At 38.5% G+C, this 16,717-nt stretch overlaps 1 protein-coding gene across 1 annotated transcript in view; it reads left to right on the top strand.

Moving 5' to 3' along the window:
* The window catches only part of DOCK1 (dedicator of cytokinesis 1), a 549,703-nt gene extending 540,268 nt beyond the window's left edge, over window positions 1–9,435 (top strand). Inside the window, exon 52 of the mRNA XM_077822901.1 lies at window positions 7,949–9,435. Coding sequence (XP_077679027.1) covers window positions 7,949–8,044 — 96 coding nt within the window. The 3' untranslated portion in view covers window positions 8,045–9,435. The remainder of the gene's footprint in view (window positions 1–7,948) is intronic.
* Window positions 9,436–16,717: the final 7,282 nt, after the last annotated feature.

The following is a 16,717-nucleotide window of genomic DNA, read 5'->3' as shown; positions in this document are numbered from 1 at the left end:
TACTGTGTGCTGTCCTCATTTAGCCATAGAAAACCAGGTGAGATTAGCTGGAAGCTGAGTTAAGTATTAGGGGCAGATCCTCAGTTGATGTAGGTTGTCATAGCTTTATTGACTTCAGTGGAGCTATGACAATTTACATCAGCCGAGGATCTGACTCTAGGAGTTCATTTTCACCTGTAAAGCCCTAAATGGCCTGCATTAGCTTACCTGAGAGATTCTTTCTCTCTGAGATTCACTGCAGGGGCCCTGATGCTACATCCCTTTCAACAGAATGGGCTGCTGGCAGAGCAGTCTCCATAATAGCCCTGGAGTTTTGAAATGTCCTCCTACCCCTGGCCTGAAATAGCTCAGAATAGCTGACTTTCAGGGCACGCTACAGGGTCTGTTTGTTTCACCAGGCTTTTGAAAAGAACTAGGGGAAAGTGAAGAACTAGCACACGTGCTCATACCTTGTGTATGGCAAAGGAATACTTGCCTCCAATTTCAGGGCTGTCTATAGCATAGGCTTTCCTTGTAGCAAAGGACCTTCTGTGTTTCTCTCTGCCAGACTCTCTTATACATCATCATCTGGCACTGACTGCATTAACCTTGAGTGCATCAGCATCATCAACATCACTTGCTTCATTGTCCCCTTGGTTCTTCCTGCATCTTCCATGCAGCCCTCAACAGCAGCTCTTGCCTTCTGCCTTCCAAACACCTTTAGGACCCCACCAAAACCTCCACTAACACCATCTGGAGCTGCTCTTCCATTCACTAGGAGAGCTACATCTTCTCCTCTTCAGACTCTGACCACGACAGACCTATGTTTCCTCCATGGTCCTTCAGCTCTCCATACAGGTCACGTTCTAGGGACACCTGGACCAGGGAACTTGAACAGTATCCTTACAAAAGAGTCTCCAGTAAGGTACCCACTACCATGGGCAGTACAAAGATTGGAATACCCTCCTGAGCCTTATTGGGCATCTTGAACTGTTCCAAGAGCATCTAGATCTGCATCAGAATCTCAATCTAGGGGAGTCACCTTCTCCTATACCAGCCTCATCCATGTATATGACAGCATGCCAGGTTTCACCTCAGAATTCTGCAGGCCTGGCTTCACTCAGTACATCTTCCAAGCAGATGTTCTCTGGACATGCTGATTTGCGTACTTCCACAGCTGCTTCAATCCCCGGATTGGTTGTTGGATCCTGAGACTATATGCAAAGGGGTTCCTTTTCTGCTGGAATCAACTATGACTGATGTAACAGACATGTTCACCAAAGCCTGGGGGGGCTTATCTGGGTCAATTTAAGGCTTAAGCACTTCAGAATCCTCAGGATGTTTCACTCTATATAAATGTGCTAGAGCTTTGAGCTATTCATTGGGCCTGAGAGATCAACCACAGGGGATCGAGTGGTTCAAGTTCTCGCAGACAATACCATAGTTTTGTTTTAGCTGAACAAGCAGGGAGGTGTAAGGTCATATCAGCTGTGCCAGGTAGCAATCCATTTGTTGAGCTTTTGTATAAAGAACAATATCTCACTAAAAGCTTTTAACCTTCCAGGAGTGAGGAACGCTATTGTGGATTCCCTCAGCAGGAACTTCATAGACCTTCTGAATAGTCAATAAGAAGAAACATTCTGCACCAGATCTTCCAACTGTGGGGATACCTGGTAAAAGACCTCTTTTGCAACCAATCTGAACGGCAGATGCAAGAGATTCTGCTCCAGGGCAGGTCACAGCCCACGTTCCATGACAAATGCTTTTCTCCTCTCAGAATGGAGAAATCTGCTGTATGCATTTCCTCCAGTCACTTTCATTCTGAGGGTGTAGTGACAAGCTTAATCTTTGTAGTGCCTGCCTGGCCAAGACCGTATAGGTTATGGACCTAAATCAACTCTCCATTTAGCCACCTGTTGTTTTACCCTTGGTTGAGGATTTCCTGTCTCGAGACCAAGTCATGTCTCTACATTCCAACTCAGGCTCCCACCTTACAGCCATAAACCTCACCTTCCTGTTGGACCAATGAAGAGACACTCTGCTCCCAAGATATCCAGGCCATTTTGGTGAACAGCAGAAAGGATTCCTCTAGAGCCACATATGCAATGAAATGGAAAAGGTTTTCGGACTGGGTGGAATCTCACCATTTATTTCCAGACTGTACAGAGATGAGACATATACTTTACTAGCTACTACCCCTATGCATATGAAATCCTCTGGTCTCTCTGCCAGGTCAGTGTGCATCCACCTTGCATCCTCTCTGCCATACACCTTTCATTGGATAGGTTTTCTATCTTTTTGCATCCCTTGGTTTCCAGATTTTTAAAGAGACTTATTAACATGTGCCCTCCTGTGTCCAATCCAGTACCTTCATGGGACCTGAATTTAGTATTGACCTGCTTGATCGATAGTACTGTCCTCCCTTTTAAACCTTTAATGACAACATCTCTGTTGCTGTTGTCAATGAAAACAGAATTCTTAGTAGTGATTATCCCTGTGAGGAGATTCCCAGAGGCTCAGGCACTTTGTGCAGGAGGATCAGCTAACTTTTTCACAAAAACAAGGTCTGTTTTAGGCCACGTCTTAAGGTGGCATCAGCATTGCACCTAAATGAGACAACTCACCCTCCCAGTATTCTCTTCCAAGGCTGAAGAAAAACCTCAAACTTTGGATGTTTGCAGGGCTTTGGCATTTTACCTGGACCACACAGATCCTCTCCTAGACTCTTTGTAATCTATGCTGAAAGGATCAAATGACAACCTGTTACAGTGCAGCATATTTCACATTGGATGTCAGACTTCCTCAAGCTTTGCTACAATCTTGCTAAGGTCTCTCCTCCATCAAAGATAATGGCTCACTTTATTTGGGCTCAATCCTCTTCAGCTTTTTTGAGCAACATTCCTGTATTGGACGTTTCCAAAACAACAACATGGACATCAGTGCCTTTTCCAGACACTACGCTATCACTCAAGTTTCCTAAAATGATGCCCACTTCATCAAGACAGTGTTGCAGTCTCCAAATAATTCAACGTTCCACTACCTGTTAGGAAACTGCTGGCGAGTCACCTGCAGTGGAATGTATATCTGCACAATCACTCAAAGGAAAAAAAACAAACCGCAATCACCTTCAAGATGTGTTATGCATATTCTATGACCCTCCCACTTTCCCCACTATTTTGAGTATTAGCTTCTGGCAGTATGAAGGAATGGAGAGGAAAGCAGTGATCATGCCCCTTTATGCTCTTGGCTCAGCATATGAGGCTAGTGAAGGCACATGCTGGCAAAAGTCTCCCACTTGAGTGCGTGATTGGGTGCACGTACACCTGCAGTAGACTGTATATGTGTATGATGCATCTCAAAGAACAACAATAACTGTACAGGTAAGTAACCATTTTTTGTGTGTTTTCACCTAGCTGAGACAATATAATCTTCTTAATGACTTAATGGCCAAATCAGCACTATACAGTACAGTATTTTAAACGTAACAGACTTACAGATATTAGGCCAAATATTCAACTGGTGTAAATTGGTGTAGCTCAATTGAAATCAGTGGAGCTATACAGACTTATACCAGCTGAAGATTTGGCACATTGTCACATTTTAATTATGTGAGTATTATATCCTGATGAATTTTTGCTATGTGCCATTTGTTTCTATAGATAAATAAGAAACATGCTGCTGTTTATGGATTGTGTGACTCAGCGCCACTGTAAAAATAATAGTAAAAGAAGATAATGAATTTTTGACAACAGTGCTGGAAAATTGTTGCACAACACTATGTAGCTTATGTCCTGATTACTTTTCATTCACACAATTTATGGTTTATTAAGTGAAATCAGTTAATTCTGAAAAGTGAAGTATTCCTGATCAGATCTTAGAAGCTAACCATATATCTTGCTATTCAACTCCAATAAAATAAGAATACAGGAACTCTTCTCTTTTACAGTTCCACAAGGTTTTGTTGCAGAATTCAGTTTTGTTTTATACTGCTTTCTGAGCGACAAAAACCCTTCACTCATCATATTCTTCTTTTCTGTAGATTAAGAATTTTTTTTGTCTTTTTTAATTCTTATTTTCTGTGTATACGATGTTTTGTGCTCTATTTCTACAAGAGAGTGAGGAGAAAGGAGAGATTTTTAAATTTGATTACTCCTTTTTGCACAGGGGAAAACCAAACAAATGGGAGCAATTTAATATTTGAAATGGAAAGGACAAAATGCTTGTATTTTCCAGATGTGCCTTTTTATAAGGTTCCAGTTTCTCCTGAGGTACACGTGAGTCAGGGAATCTGCCGAAAATAGGTTCTAATGTGCACTGGCAGACTCTATCTTTATCTCAGAAAGAAAAGCAATCTCCAAGAATTGAAGGACTCACTATTACCACTGAAACATAAACATGAACTTGGTAGAGCACCTTTAATTAAATGTAAATACAGGGAAATTTGATCTTGTATTTCAGAAATGTTCTATGTGGAATTGTTTTGAGTACTGGTGATATCACTGTTGTGAGTGTAGTGATCATTTTCCCAGTTTCATTTTGCCATCATTTATACTGTAGCTGAGTAAAAGAAAAGACTGGTAAGCTCTTAGAGTAGTGACCAAATTTGTTTTTGTACCAATTCATATTGGCTGTTAAGTTTTGTCTGTCTGATTTGAATTCTTAATAGTGCTGCCTTGGCATCATTCAGTGTTCTACTAATATATTCAATGGTAGCTTATATAAATGAATGAGTGCTAAATTTAGCCCACATTATAATGGAATTTGTAAATTCAATTATATTAATTATCCACCTATCTCTGTTGTTTCTTTTCTGGCTAATTTACTTGCAGGATGTGACTGCTTTCACATAATATGCATGTTTTTTATGGCTAGTATATTTAGCCCATCCTCATTGTGTTTTCAATATATGCTCTTCCCTATTATGTCTTCAACTCTATTTTATGATAATTGATCATTTGATTTCTTTGAGTGATGATAATACAAAAAAACCCACTGGTTTGATTAAGGACTTTGATCTGTAAAATTGCCAATTACTGCCAGTTTAAAGTTAATTTAATTCAAAATGGCTCTTTGTAAGTTATGTGATCAATAAAGTTCAAGTAGTTTTCCTTTATGACAAATATGAAGTTAAAATGCCTGTGAAGAAAATATACTAAGAAATATTAAGTCATTTTTTGTGACGTTCCATAAAGTTTTTCAGAAAGGATATACAGTTTATTTTGTTAGTAGGAAATTAAAATCTTTTGGTTTGGGATTTTTTTTAATGTTTTACTAGTGATCTGCAGTTTCTGTGTCTGATGGTCTGGGCCATTAAGTGTTCATTTTATAGCTATAGAGTAATGTTACCAAAATTTTCAAAACTGGATCTCTAACATCAGGTTCTTAAATCCATATTTAAGTACTTCAATAGAACTGCCCTGTTTTTCAAAAGTGCTAAGATCTGCAGATCCCAGTGGAATTTGAGTCCTTCTAATAATCAAGCCACTTTTATTCAAGTGCCTAGGTATGGCTTCAGGAGCCTAACTTTAGACACCTACGTTCAAAAATTTTGGCCGGATAGGAGTGAATAAACTTAAAGCTTCAGACCATCAGACCTGGAAACTGAAAGTTACTAGCAAAACAGAAAAAAATCCCAATTTTAAAAAAAAAGTTTCATGTTTAACCAAAAATTAATTCTAATTGAACCTGTGTGTTCTTCGTATTAAATAGTATGTTGACTTGATCTTCTGATACAGAGGTCACTGAGAACTGTATTTGAATTTAAATCAGGAGCAAATTATACATCATTTGTGAGACAAATACTGAAAATGAATGTTGCTCCGAGCATTATTTTAATTAATCATATACCTAATGCAGCAATGTTGTTTATAGAATAAAAGCTTTACTGAACAATCTAGCTATTCCCTGGAAAGACATATTGTAAATTTTAACTGGACTGTGCATATGAAATTCCTCATATGTGTAGGGGAGAAATGCCATCTACCTCCTTTTGCCGCAGCCAGGAGGCTCGGGCAGGACTATAGGAACAAAGACTTTGTATGCCAAATCACCACTGAATACCTGAGAGAGAGCTCCACTCCTCCAGCAGCCAGAAAGAGGAGATGAGGCTTCAGATTTGACACCTAACAGGCAGAGACTGATATGAAAGACATTTCTCTTGAGTTAGGATCCAAGAACGATGCTTCAGCAGGAATCCAGTACCCTTCCTAGCTTGTGTAGGGAGCTAGGTTTCACAACCAGTCATTCCTTGTTTCTGGGTTTCAGCCAGTATGTAGACCCTCCCTCATCTTTTGTATCTGCCTATGGCTAATAGAGGGCTGGTAAATACTTCAAGCCCTGTGTTTAACTCTGTTTGCTGCTGTCTTAAAATATAGCCATGAAATGGACCTTAAATTACCTTAGAAGTACTTTTCCTCTACTCCCTGACATTTCTGCTGGCTCTCAATAAGTAAATTGAATGTTTCAATATGAGCAGACATATCAAGCATAGCTCTAGGGCTTACCCTGCCCCAAATGAATGGAGGGAATTATGTGAAATGGCAGGGAGTCATCCAGAACCACTAGGTTTTTGTATCTCAACATACGGCTTCTTTTCAAATAATGTAATTTCACATGGTCTATCCGTGATGTTCTCATAATAGCATGAGTGTGTAACTATGATTTAGAAATAATGAACTGCCTTCTAATAAAAATAAGGTCTTATTTACAATGAATTCTAGTAACTAAACCAATCTATAAATGGAGCCATGTGAAGTAGAAATGAAACCCCAATATCAAGATTCCATGTACAGTACATGCAATAAAAGGCTAAGCTATTTCAAACATTTGAATTGTTCCCATGGCAGTGATCAAGAAACTTGGCAAACTCACAGTGTGTATTGTAATTTAAAGTATTAGTATGTGGCTAACGTTTTTATAACCATTTGTTTGGAAGCGTGTCGGATAGCAATCTAATAAAGTATAACAAGAATGGGTTAAGGAAACGGGGGGCATATAAAATGAGTGTAAACGGCAAAAAGAATAGGAAATAGCTGAGAAACCAAAAAAGCAAAGGTGGGTCTTGTCTTCACCAGCAGGGGAAGGATGATTTGAACCGAAAAACAATACTTAGTGGGTGTAACACTGCAGTATAACTTCCAATGCAGTGATTGAAAAGCTGTAATGATTTCATAGCCAATATGCTGTTTAAATCTAGCCTGAAAACGGTGTATGAACAAGCCTGCAATGTCCTTGTATTCTTTCAGCAAGATGAATTTTTGTCATCATACATCTTGAATTTTATGAAAATAAATCATTTGACTTCCATGATCAATTGGAATACTTGTTTGTATTTGTCCTTTCATTCACTTCTGAAGCAAACAGACAGCCCTGTTGTATAATTTCCTATAATGTAGGGGGATAATTTTTTGTAATGTTTTTCATCAACTCAGAATGTTATTTTGAATAATGTTGAAGATTAGCGAGATCTGATAATAACATGAAAGCCATTTATAATCTGTTTAATCTATTCCTTTTTCTTTTTTAGCATGGTGCTTTTTCTAAAAATATAAAATATAAAAAGAAAAAAGACGAGACAAGAAGTAGAGCTGTAATTCAATGTACTTTTTAAACCATGTAGTGGTTGGGGCGACAGCAGTTAGTACAGGCTGATAATCAATATGATATAAAGTATAGGGATATAAAATTTGACAAGTTCTTTCAGTAGACTTTTTCTGAAATATTGAGATAGTTAATCAATAACTCTTGAGAGACTTGTTATTGTCAGCAGTAAAAATTAGGTTATAAGTGAAAAGCTAGAAGCAAAACTGTATTCATAATGGCAAAGTTTGAGAGGAAGGTTTCAGGAATAAAACAGATAAAGTTTCACTCCCCTATCTGTCACAGCAGTATATGAAATCATACATGAACAACCACTTCATCAAAATCAGTTCATCAGTAACATATTCTATTCAAAATTCATTTTTTCTAGCACCTGCCACCTCCATTACCCAGCAAAACTCCACCACCGCCTCCTCCAAAGACTACTCGAAAGCAAACATCTGTTGACTCTGGGATTGTCCAGTGAACAAGAAAGCATTTCTCCAAAGAAAAAGCTGTAATATTTCATTTCCCTAAATATTTTAAGGTATATAACGGTTACCTCATTCACGCCTGTAGTGTCTAATGTTTAGTGAAATTATTCTAACTCTGAATGGAACTCATTTGTAACAGTAAATCAGTTTTCTAAACAGATCATGCCACTGGAATAAAGCTGTCACAGGATAATGGTGACCAATTGTTTGGGAGGAGCTTGCGACCTATTTTCAAAGCAAGAGGGCATTTGTCAACTGATAATACACTATTCCCTATTCCAGAACATTTTGCTTTGTCATACCAAACTACTTAACAGAAAACAGAAATGGATACTGGTGTGTAAAAATGACAGTTGGGCATTATGGGCCTGATCCCAACGCCTATGGAAGTCCGTGAGACAGGGCCGGCTCCAGGCACCAGCTTTCCAAGCAGGTGCGTGGGGCAGCATTCAGAATGGGGCGGTCGTCCGTGTCCCGTGGCGGCAATTCGGCGGCAGCTCCGCTGCTGTTGCGGCAGCGGCAATTCGGCAGCGACTGCTTGGGGCGGCAAAATTGGTAGAGCCGCCCCTGCCGTGAGAATACTCACATGGATTTCAGTGGGCATTGTATTGGGCCTAATAACAATACTAAGAAGCAGCATTATGATGGCTTCAAATAACAAACGTGTTCAGCTTATCACACATTCAGAAACCTGATTTTCCGGTAGCCTTTTTAATTGCTCTGTGTTATAAATAAGCTGATTTCTGATGATTTCTGATTTCTTTTTTAAAACTTTCATTATTGGTTAGCTGCTCCTCCTTCTGTCTGATACCATTTTAAACTAAGATAACTTTAGCTACTGAACAGGCACTAATTTATAGGAAAAGAAACCAAGTATATGAATATGGGACCTGATGTGATTCTACAACTGAACAGTTGAACATAAGAACGGGAAGAGCTTTTTTTTTTTTAATGTGTAATATTTTAGGTGGATTAGGACAAATTGAATGTTATCTTTTTGTCCTTGTGTCATCATTTTGTACAGAAGTTTGTATATATGACGGTTCTTAGAATGTTTTTAATTTTTGCTGCCTGCTTTTCATATAACAATGATTTAATGTATCTGCAAATGATTCCTTATATGTTTTTAATTTTAACTGCTGGAAGTGTATAAATCGCTAACTTTTTATTTTTTTCAAAAATTGGCATCTGAAAATATTGGACAATGATAAGGGAAAAGAAAAGGAAAGTCACTTTTTTTTTTAATTCTTCTGTGGTTTTTATTGCCCTCAAACTATATATTTTTTACTATATACAATCTTTATAATCTTATAGTGGATTGTTTTAAATACATCACTGACTCAAAAAATTAAGGATTATTTTTTAAAAAAAGGTTTGTCAAAGAAAATAAATGTATTTACTTGATATATTTTTCATCCTTTTTACAGAAGTGTTATTAATTTCAGGAGCTGCTTTATTAAATGTCTGTACTTTTAATTTTCTGAAATGCAGATTTATAACAAGAATAATTTGAACCCACCTCTGATAAATCCTACATTCTTACCCTATTACTTTATAATAGTTACATAACTTGTTTATGATGCATATATGTAGTGTTGAAATAAATAAGAATTTCAACACTATGAAGGTGCATCTTTTATATGCCATTCACATTGCGTTTGACAGCCTATTTCAATTTTAAAGCCATTGTTGTATAAACAGCACATAAAATAGCTCAGTTTTACGTGGCGCTTTAATGCTTGCTTGGTGCCAACCAGACAAAATAAAAGGCAGAGACACGACTTATGGAGCAGTAAAGCAACAACTTCATTAAATATACAGATAGTCCTTGTCACTCTAACAGCTCAACTGGTCAGATAAATATGCAAATTATTTTTCCTTTAAGCACCATGTAGCTTTGGATCACCACCAAGCACTTTTTGTTACAACAGAGAGAACATGCCATCTGACCAGAATTTCTCCATACAACTGAACTACTTATACGCAAGTTACAAGTTGTCCTCAAATTCCAGTTCACTATTTTTTTATTAATATGACCTTTGATTCAAAGTGGAGGTGGCCAACCTGTGGCTCTGGAGCCACATCCAGCTCTTCAGAAGTTAATATGCGGCTCCTTGTACAGGCACCGACTCCGGGGCTAGATCTACAGGCACCAACTTTCCAATGTGCTGTGGGGGTGCTCACTGCTCAACCCCTGCCTCTGACACAGGCCCTGCCCCCACTCCACCCGTTCTGCACCCTCCCCTGAGTCTGCCATGCCCTTGCTCCTACCCCTCCTGCATGCCACAAAACAGCTGATCAGGAGGTGCAGGGAGGGAAGGGGAGGCACTGATCGGTGGGGCTGTCAGTGGGCGGGAGGCTCTGGTAAGGGGGGGGGGGGGAGCTGACGGAGGGCTGCTGACGTATTACTGTGGGTCTTTGGCAATGTACACTGGTAAATTCTGGGTTAGGTTGGCCACCTTTGATCCAAAGGGTTGAAGCAGAAAAGGATTCTAGGCTACAGTCAGTCAGAAAAGTTTTTTTTTTTTTGGTCCTGCTCTTGTTTTAAGTAACTCTGCTGAAATCTCCTAAATGTCATTGTGTGTGGTAATTTTTCTGGTCATGTTAATTCCACTTAATTTCAGTTAAGAACTGGCCTCAGAGGGCCAAATTTTCATCTGGACCTTAACACAGTCTCTACTTTTGCACACATGAAATTGCATACATGTGCCTTTGCATCCTTTTTGCAGGGACAAACACTTGCACGTGCCTTTTGCAAAATTCTAACTTTTGTGCGAATGTTAGAATTTGGTCCTGCAAGACTGTTTAGGACAAGTAAAATTTGCAATCATACATGGATCTTACAGTGCAAATTCTAACACTTGCATGTGTACTTACATGTGTACACACAGTTTTGCAGACACACTGGTGAAGCCTGAAAATCAGGCTCTTAGATTCACTTTGAGACTCAGATTGTTCACTGCGTTTAATATCCAACAGTTTCTAGTAACTTGTACAAAACCCAGCCACCAAGAATCCCTCCCTTCACCACAGCTGTTGCTTGCAAGCCACATTTCACCGAGCCCAGGAACTAATCCAACAACGACCTTCTTACCCATTGATCAGGCTGGTAGGCTTGCCATTTTTCCAGCAGGATAAACTCTTGCTCCACACTCTAGTGATATTGCATCAGAACATCCAAATGCAATGTGAGGATGCCTCCAAGACTGCAAAATCAGTCGTTGGTGTACACTCAATAAAAAAGAGTCATAAGACAGTAATTGATTTGTTACACAAATCTTCAAAAGCAAAGAAATATTCATGTAGCAGTCCAAAATATAGGGAATCCAAGCATGGCCTTCATAATGTTGAATTAATAGCTCTCAGTCTCTAGTTATTGAATGTTTTTTCAAGGATTTCCTGTGTAGGAAGGAAATTGAAGTTGTTATATTTTTGTCATTTACCTTGAGCTATAAAGGGCAGTTTTCACATATATATTTTTGTCATGTTGAATCCAGACCAGTCATTGTACCTGAGAGTTTGGATGTTGGGTGGTTGAGCAATACCAACAGAGACTGCTCCCTTCAAGTTCAAAAAGTAGTGACCCTGAAAAAGATTTTTTTTTGATGGAGGGTTGGATAATCAGCTGAACATGAGCTCCCAGTACAACACTGTGGCCAAAAAGAGTAATACAATCGTTAGACACATAAACAGGGGAATCTCAAGTAGGAGTGGAGTGGGTATTTTATCGCTGCGGTTGACATTGGTAGTTCCGCTGCTGGAATACTGGATCCAGTTCTGATGTCCACTATTCAAGAACGATGTTGATAAATTGAAGAGGGTTCCAAGAAGAGCTACGAGAATGATTAATAGATTAGAAAATTTGCCATATATTAATTGATTCAAGAAGCTCAATCTATTTAGTTTAACAAAGAGAAGCTTATTGGGTGACTTGAGTCTATAAGTACCTACATGGGGATCAAATATTTCAATCTAGCTTTTCAATCTAGCAGAGAAAGGTACAACACAATGGTTGTAAATTGAAGCTAGACAAATTCAGTTTGGGGAAAAAAGGCATAATTTTTTAACATGGAGGCATAGTAACTGTTGGAACAATTTGCCACAGGTCATGGTGGATTTTTCATCACTTGCAATTTTTAAATCAAGAATAGATATTTAAAAAAAAAAACATTCTAAGAATTAAAATATATGGCCTGTGTTATACAGAAGATCCGACTAAATGATCACAATGGTCCCGTCTGGCCTTTGAATCTCTGAACAATAGGCCTGAAATATTTTTTAATCAAATTTGTTTCAAAGAGATACTCCAAGCCAATTTTCAGCCATAATAACCAATTTTTTATGCTTGAGTTATAACTACTGTAAATGCCTCTGATGAGGTCACAAATGCTATGTATAAGAATAATAAAGTAAGAAAAATCTGTGTTGCATTAATGCATGAAATGTTCTTCATAATGTACAATGTAAGCACACAAAAAGAAAAGGAGTACTTGTGGCACTTTAGAGACTAACAAATTTATTTGAGCATAAGCTTTCGTGAGCTACAGCTCACTTCATCAGATGCATCCGATGAAGTGAGCTGTAGCTCACGAAAGCTTATGCTCAAATAAATTTGTTAGTCTCTAAGGTGTCACAAGTCCTCCTTTTCTTTTTGCGGATACAGACTAACACGGTTGCTACTCTGAAATGTAAGTACACAGTATGTCTGTGTTGACCATTTGTGTAGAGAGAGCCAAAGGAGAAGCTTTTAGTAGATGACGTTAGTGAGAAACTTAGGGGTCCTGATCCTGTTCCCATTAAAGGTAATGATTAAACACTGATTCCCTTCAATAGGAGCAAGGTTGAAAACAAAATCTAGGTTGGGGGCAAAAAGTTTCATTTCTGTTTTTCCATCTTCACCTATTTCAGTATCAGGTTAAAGAAGACTCCACCACAGTTTGCTTCATACAAAGTTTGTTTCCCAAGAACTTTATGGCCGTGTGTGGGATTGTACTTCCCAAGAAACTTGATGCAGTTTTGAAGGAAGCTGTCTGTTATGATGAATATACATGATCAACTATTTTTAACCCAAGTTCCCATGGTTACATTAGTCATTCTTAATATAAGTGTTTGATGCAATCAGATGAAATAACTATAAATAAAAGGTTTTATAAAGATTACAATTCAGTATTTAAATCTGCTTGGACAAGTTTTAATAAACATATGCTTTCTGGGAGTCATGCTCTTATGTTTGAAGTGCTGCAGTGCTTAAACACCAGTGTGTTGGGTGCTATTAAACAAGACAAAACAAAACGTTTTATTCTAGGCAGAGATCTTGGGACATAATTGTTTTTTCTTCATCTACTGTATTATGTACTATGTGTGTGTTCTGCAGCATTTCATATTGCTGTTATTGTTAATCTCTTATATAGCACCAAAAATTCATTCAATTTATAAATATAGAGTAAGAAGCATTTGCTTTTTCCCAAGTTTTCCTTGGCTTCCCTCTTCTATTACAAACACTGCACCTGCAGTGTTGTCTCTGATGAAACTCCCTCTGCCCTGATTTTGTATTTTGGGATTTTTTTTTTCTCTTGTAAAATTCCCTGTTCCCCCAACTTACTAGATAGTAGATTAATTTTCTTTTTGTGTAGTTTACCCATTTTTATTGTGCCATTTGATATACACCTCCGATAATTTAGCTGTACTCTGTTCTGTACCTTTAAATTACATGAAAGGTGTTACACATGTAACAACCACACATTCTATGGGTCAGTTTGGGAGTGGGACCCTCAGAGAGTAGCTCTGAAGGGGGTGGTTTCTCAGGAGGCTCCATCCTACCCCCAGTTCACAGGGAGAATGGACAACTTACATTGACATTTCTTTGCAGTAAGGCAGACCTAAGGCTTTGGAAGGTGCAGCTTTCTTGCTCCTGTGCAGATGGCCAGCTTTGTTCTGGGGAAAGATAGTGTCTGGTCCTGTATATGTAGAATTAGAAAAATAAGGCATTTTTCAATTTACATCCAGACCATATTCTGCTGATAGGTGCTACAAATTGTACTCCATTCAGAACATACACAAAGAGAGAGCTTGCTAGATGTGAATGTGTATGTGTGTGTTGAAAAGCCTATTTTAAGGTGTGTTTTTTCTTTATCTTCAGCTTTCAGCATGAATACAGTACATTATAGCTGCAAGGTCCAGTTGCTCTGACATTTCAATTTCCTTTCATTCCAGTTTTGTATTTTTCATGGATTTAAACTTAATTTCAGGCTTACAATTGCCATTTTTTCTGGTGATACAGAGTAGTGTGGTTTGGGGAATAAATAACCTCTTAGTCAATGGGAAGTAGCTACAGTAATACAGTAGCTATTTTGCAGTAGTACCATTGATTATGGTTTTAATTCTTTCCTGGTTTTGTTAAAAGCTCCTCGTGAACATACTGCAGACTTGAATAATTACTGTAAATGAGATATGTCCATCAGAAAGGCAATGCTTTTTGTGGAGATTTCTTTTCCAATTTCTAAAATGAAAATATAACTTCCTTTGTATTGTAGCATACATGTGCTACAGTATTTAAATCCTGAATTAATGAACTTGCCCAAATTTAGTCAGAGTGGGTTTTGAAGGACATGGCTGAACTGATTGGTTACTCAGGCTCCAGTCATTAAAAGATCACTCAGTGGGACCCAGCATGGCCAGGGACTACATAAAACTCTGTTCTGCCAACCTGCTTCCAGTTGTTTATTCACTTATGCTATATAGTTGTTGGAGTCTAAGCAGATTGTCTGGAGTCACCTCTAAGCCCCAATCTCCAACCCCAAGTTTACAGAGATGGTGTGGCAGATGATATTAGAAGGGCTTAACTTCACAGTGTATATACCCATTATGTTTGTCTGGGGAACTGGATGGGGGTTATTCTGGCCATGATGTGGTGGTGTTACGCAATCAGTGATGATGCTTTGTTTTCTTGCAGTATAACTTTTTTATTATTGTATCAAGTATCAGGGGGTAGCTGTGTTAGTCTGTATCCACAAACACAGCAAGGAGTCCAGTGGCACCTTAAAGACTAACCGATTTATTTGGGCATAAGCTTTCATGGGTAAAAAACCCTCTTCAAAGTGGGTTTTTTACCCATGAAAGCTTATGCCCAAATAAATCAGTTAGTCTTTAAGGTGCCACCTGACTCCTTGTTGTTTTTTATTATTTGCATTCTAAGTTTTTTTTAATGGCGTTTCCTGTAAGGTATGTCTTTCCCCACTGGGTGGCTTCAGGCAGATTTCTCAATGCATCAACACACTCTGCTCATAAATCCCTGACAGTGCTTTCTCATTCCTATACTTACTTACATAAAGCATATGTTAACAAAAATGCAAACACTACAAATGAAATAAACAAATATTCAAGCAGCATTCAAAATGACTACAAAATACATCATCTCAAATCATTTCTGTATTCTAGGGTCCTCACAGTGGCAGTTGCCTTTTGTGTAGTTTGAGAAAATGTTCTGTTCATTCTGCCATCCTCCTATTGTTGGAGACTCCCAGTTTCTTTTTTTTTTTTTTCATTACCAAAGTAAACATGCTTTTTGGAAGAGTTGATATCTAAAACTGCAGTGAGGCCCCAAAAGCCTCAGCTTTTCAGTGAGTCACCATGAATGGTGTTGCATGTTCTAAACAAAGGAAGATTCTGCTATTGTGTTGATAATTTTGACTAACAAACCCCTCTGGAAAAAGAAAAGGAGGACTTGTGGCACCTTAGAGACTAACAAATTTATTTGAGCATAAGCTTTCGTGAGCTACAACCCCTCCGGCTTTGTCGGCTTTATTGTACTTGCCCCCCATACTGGTACTTCTGGGCCATGTTTCTTAGTGTGCATTTTCTCCCTCTCACTGTTAAGAGTACTAAACACCAGCTGGACCTTCAGTTATTCACTGCATATATTTCACGTGCCCAGCATCTTCTCATTTGCCAAATGACTCCTTACAACCTACTGTATAAAACACACTTAGCCATGAAAGGTATCACAGTGCAGCTTCTGCAAGGCACCAGAAATGCTTTGCTATCTTTGCTACATTAAGCTGTACAGTCACCCAGTGTATTGTATGTATCTAAACTGTTCTCTGTTTGGCTGGATTACATTAAAAACTCCTTGAAATAGGGACCATGACCCAGGTTCTTGTCTTTCTTACACTGACTTTATTAGTCTAGTGTAATCCAATGGATTTCAGTGGAGTAACTCATGATTTAGAACAGTGTAGGTAAGATCAGATTCAGGCCCCAAATCCTCTGATATGTTCATTAAAGCACAGAGAAAACTGTTAGTGCTCAATAAGCAGCGAAAACCTACAGTAATTACTCTTGGATAATTCTCTGGTGGATCCATACTCACTGACAAATAGGCACGTGATTAGTTTTTACCAAATCCAGGTGAAGGGTTACAGTAAAGGGGAAACCATTGTTCTTCTTCAAACTCCAGCTATAGATAAATAAATGGGCTTCTTTATCAGGACCACCAAGTTTCCTGCCACCCATTTTCTCTGTGGGTGGTTGGCATAAATAAAGTGGGTCTTGTGTGGGAGAGCTTTGGGTCTGAAGTCTACAGTCACAATTACACGATCAGTAATGGTCATGTGGATTTCTTATAAATTTCCAGACTGCAAGGATTATTTACCAGATGCTTGAGGAAA

Source organism: Eretmochelys imbricata, chromosome 7 (assembly GCF_965152235.1).
Source record: "Eretmochelys imbricata isolate rEreImb1 chromosome 7, rEreImb1.hap1, whole genome shotgun sequence".
In the NCBI taxonomy this organism is placed as follows: Eukaryota; Metazoa; Chordata; order Testudines; family Cheloniidae; genus Eretmochelys; species Eretmochelys imbricata.
The sequence above is the reverse complement of the archived record's forward strand: the minus strand, read 5'-3'. Positions and strand labels throughout refer to the sequence as shown.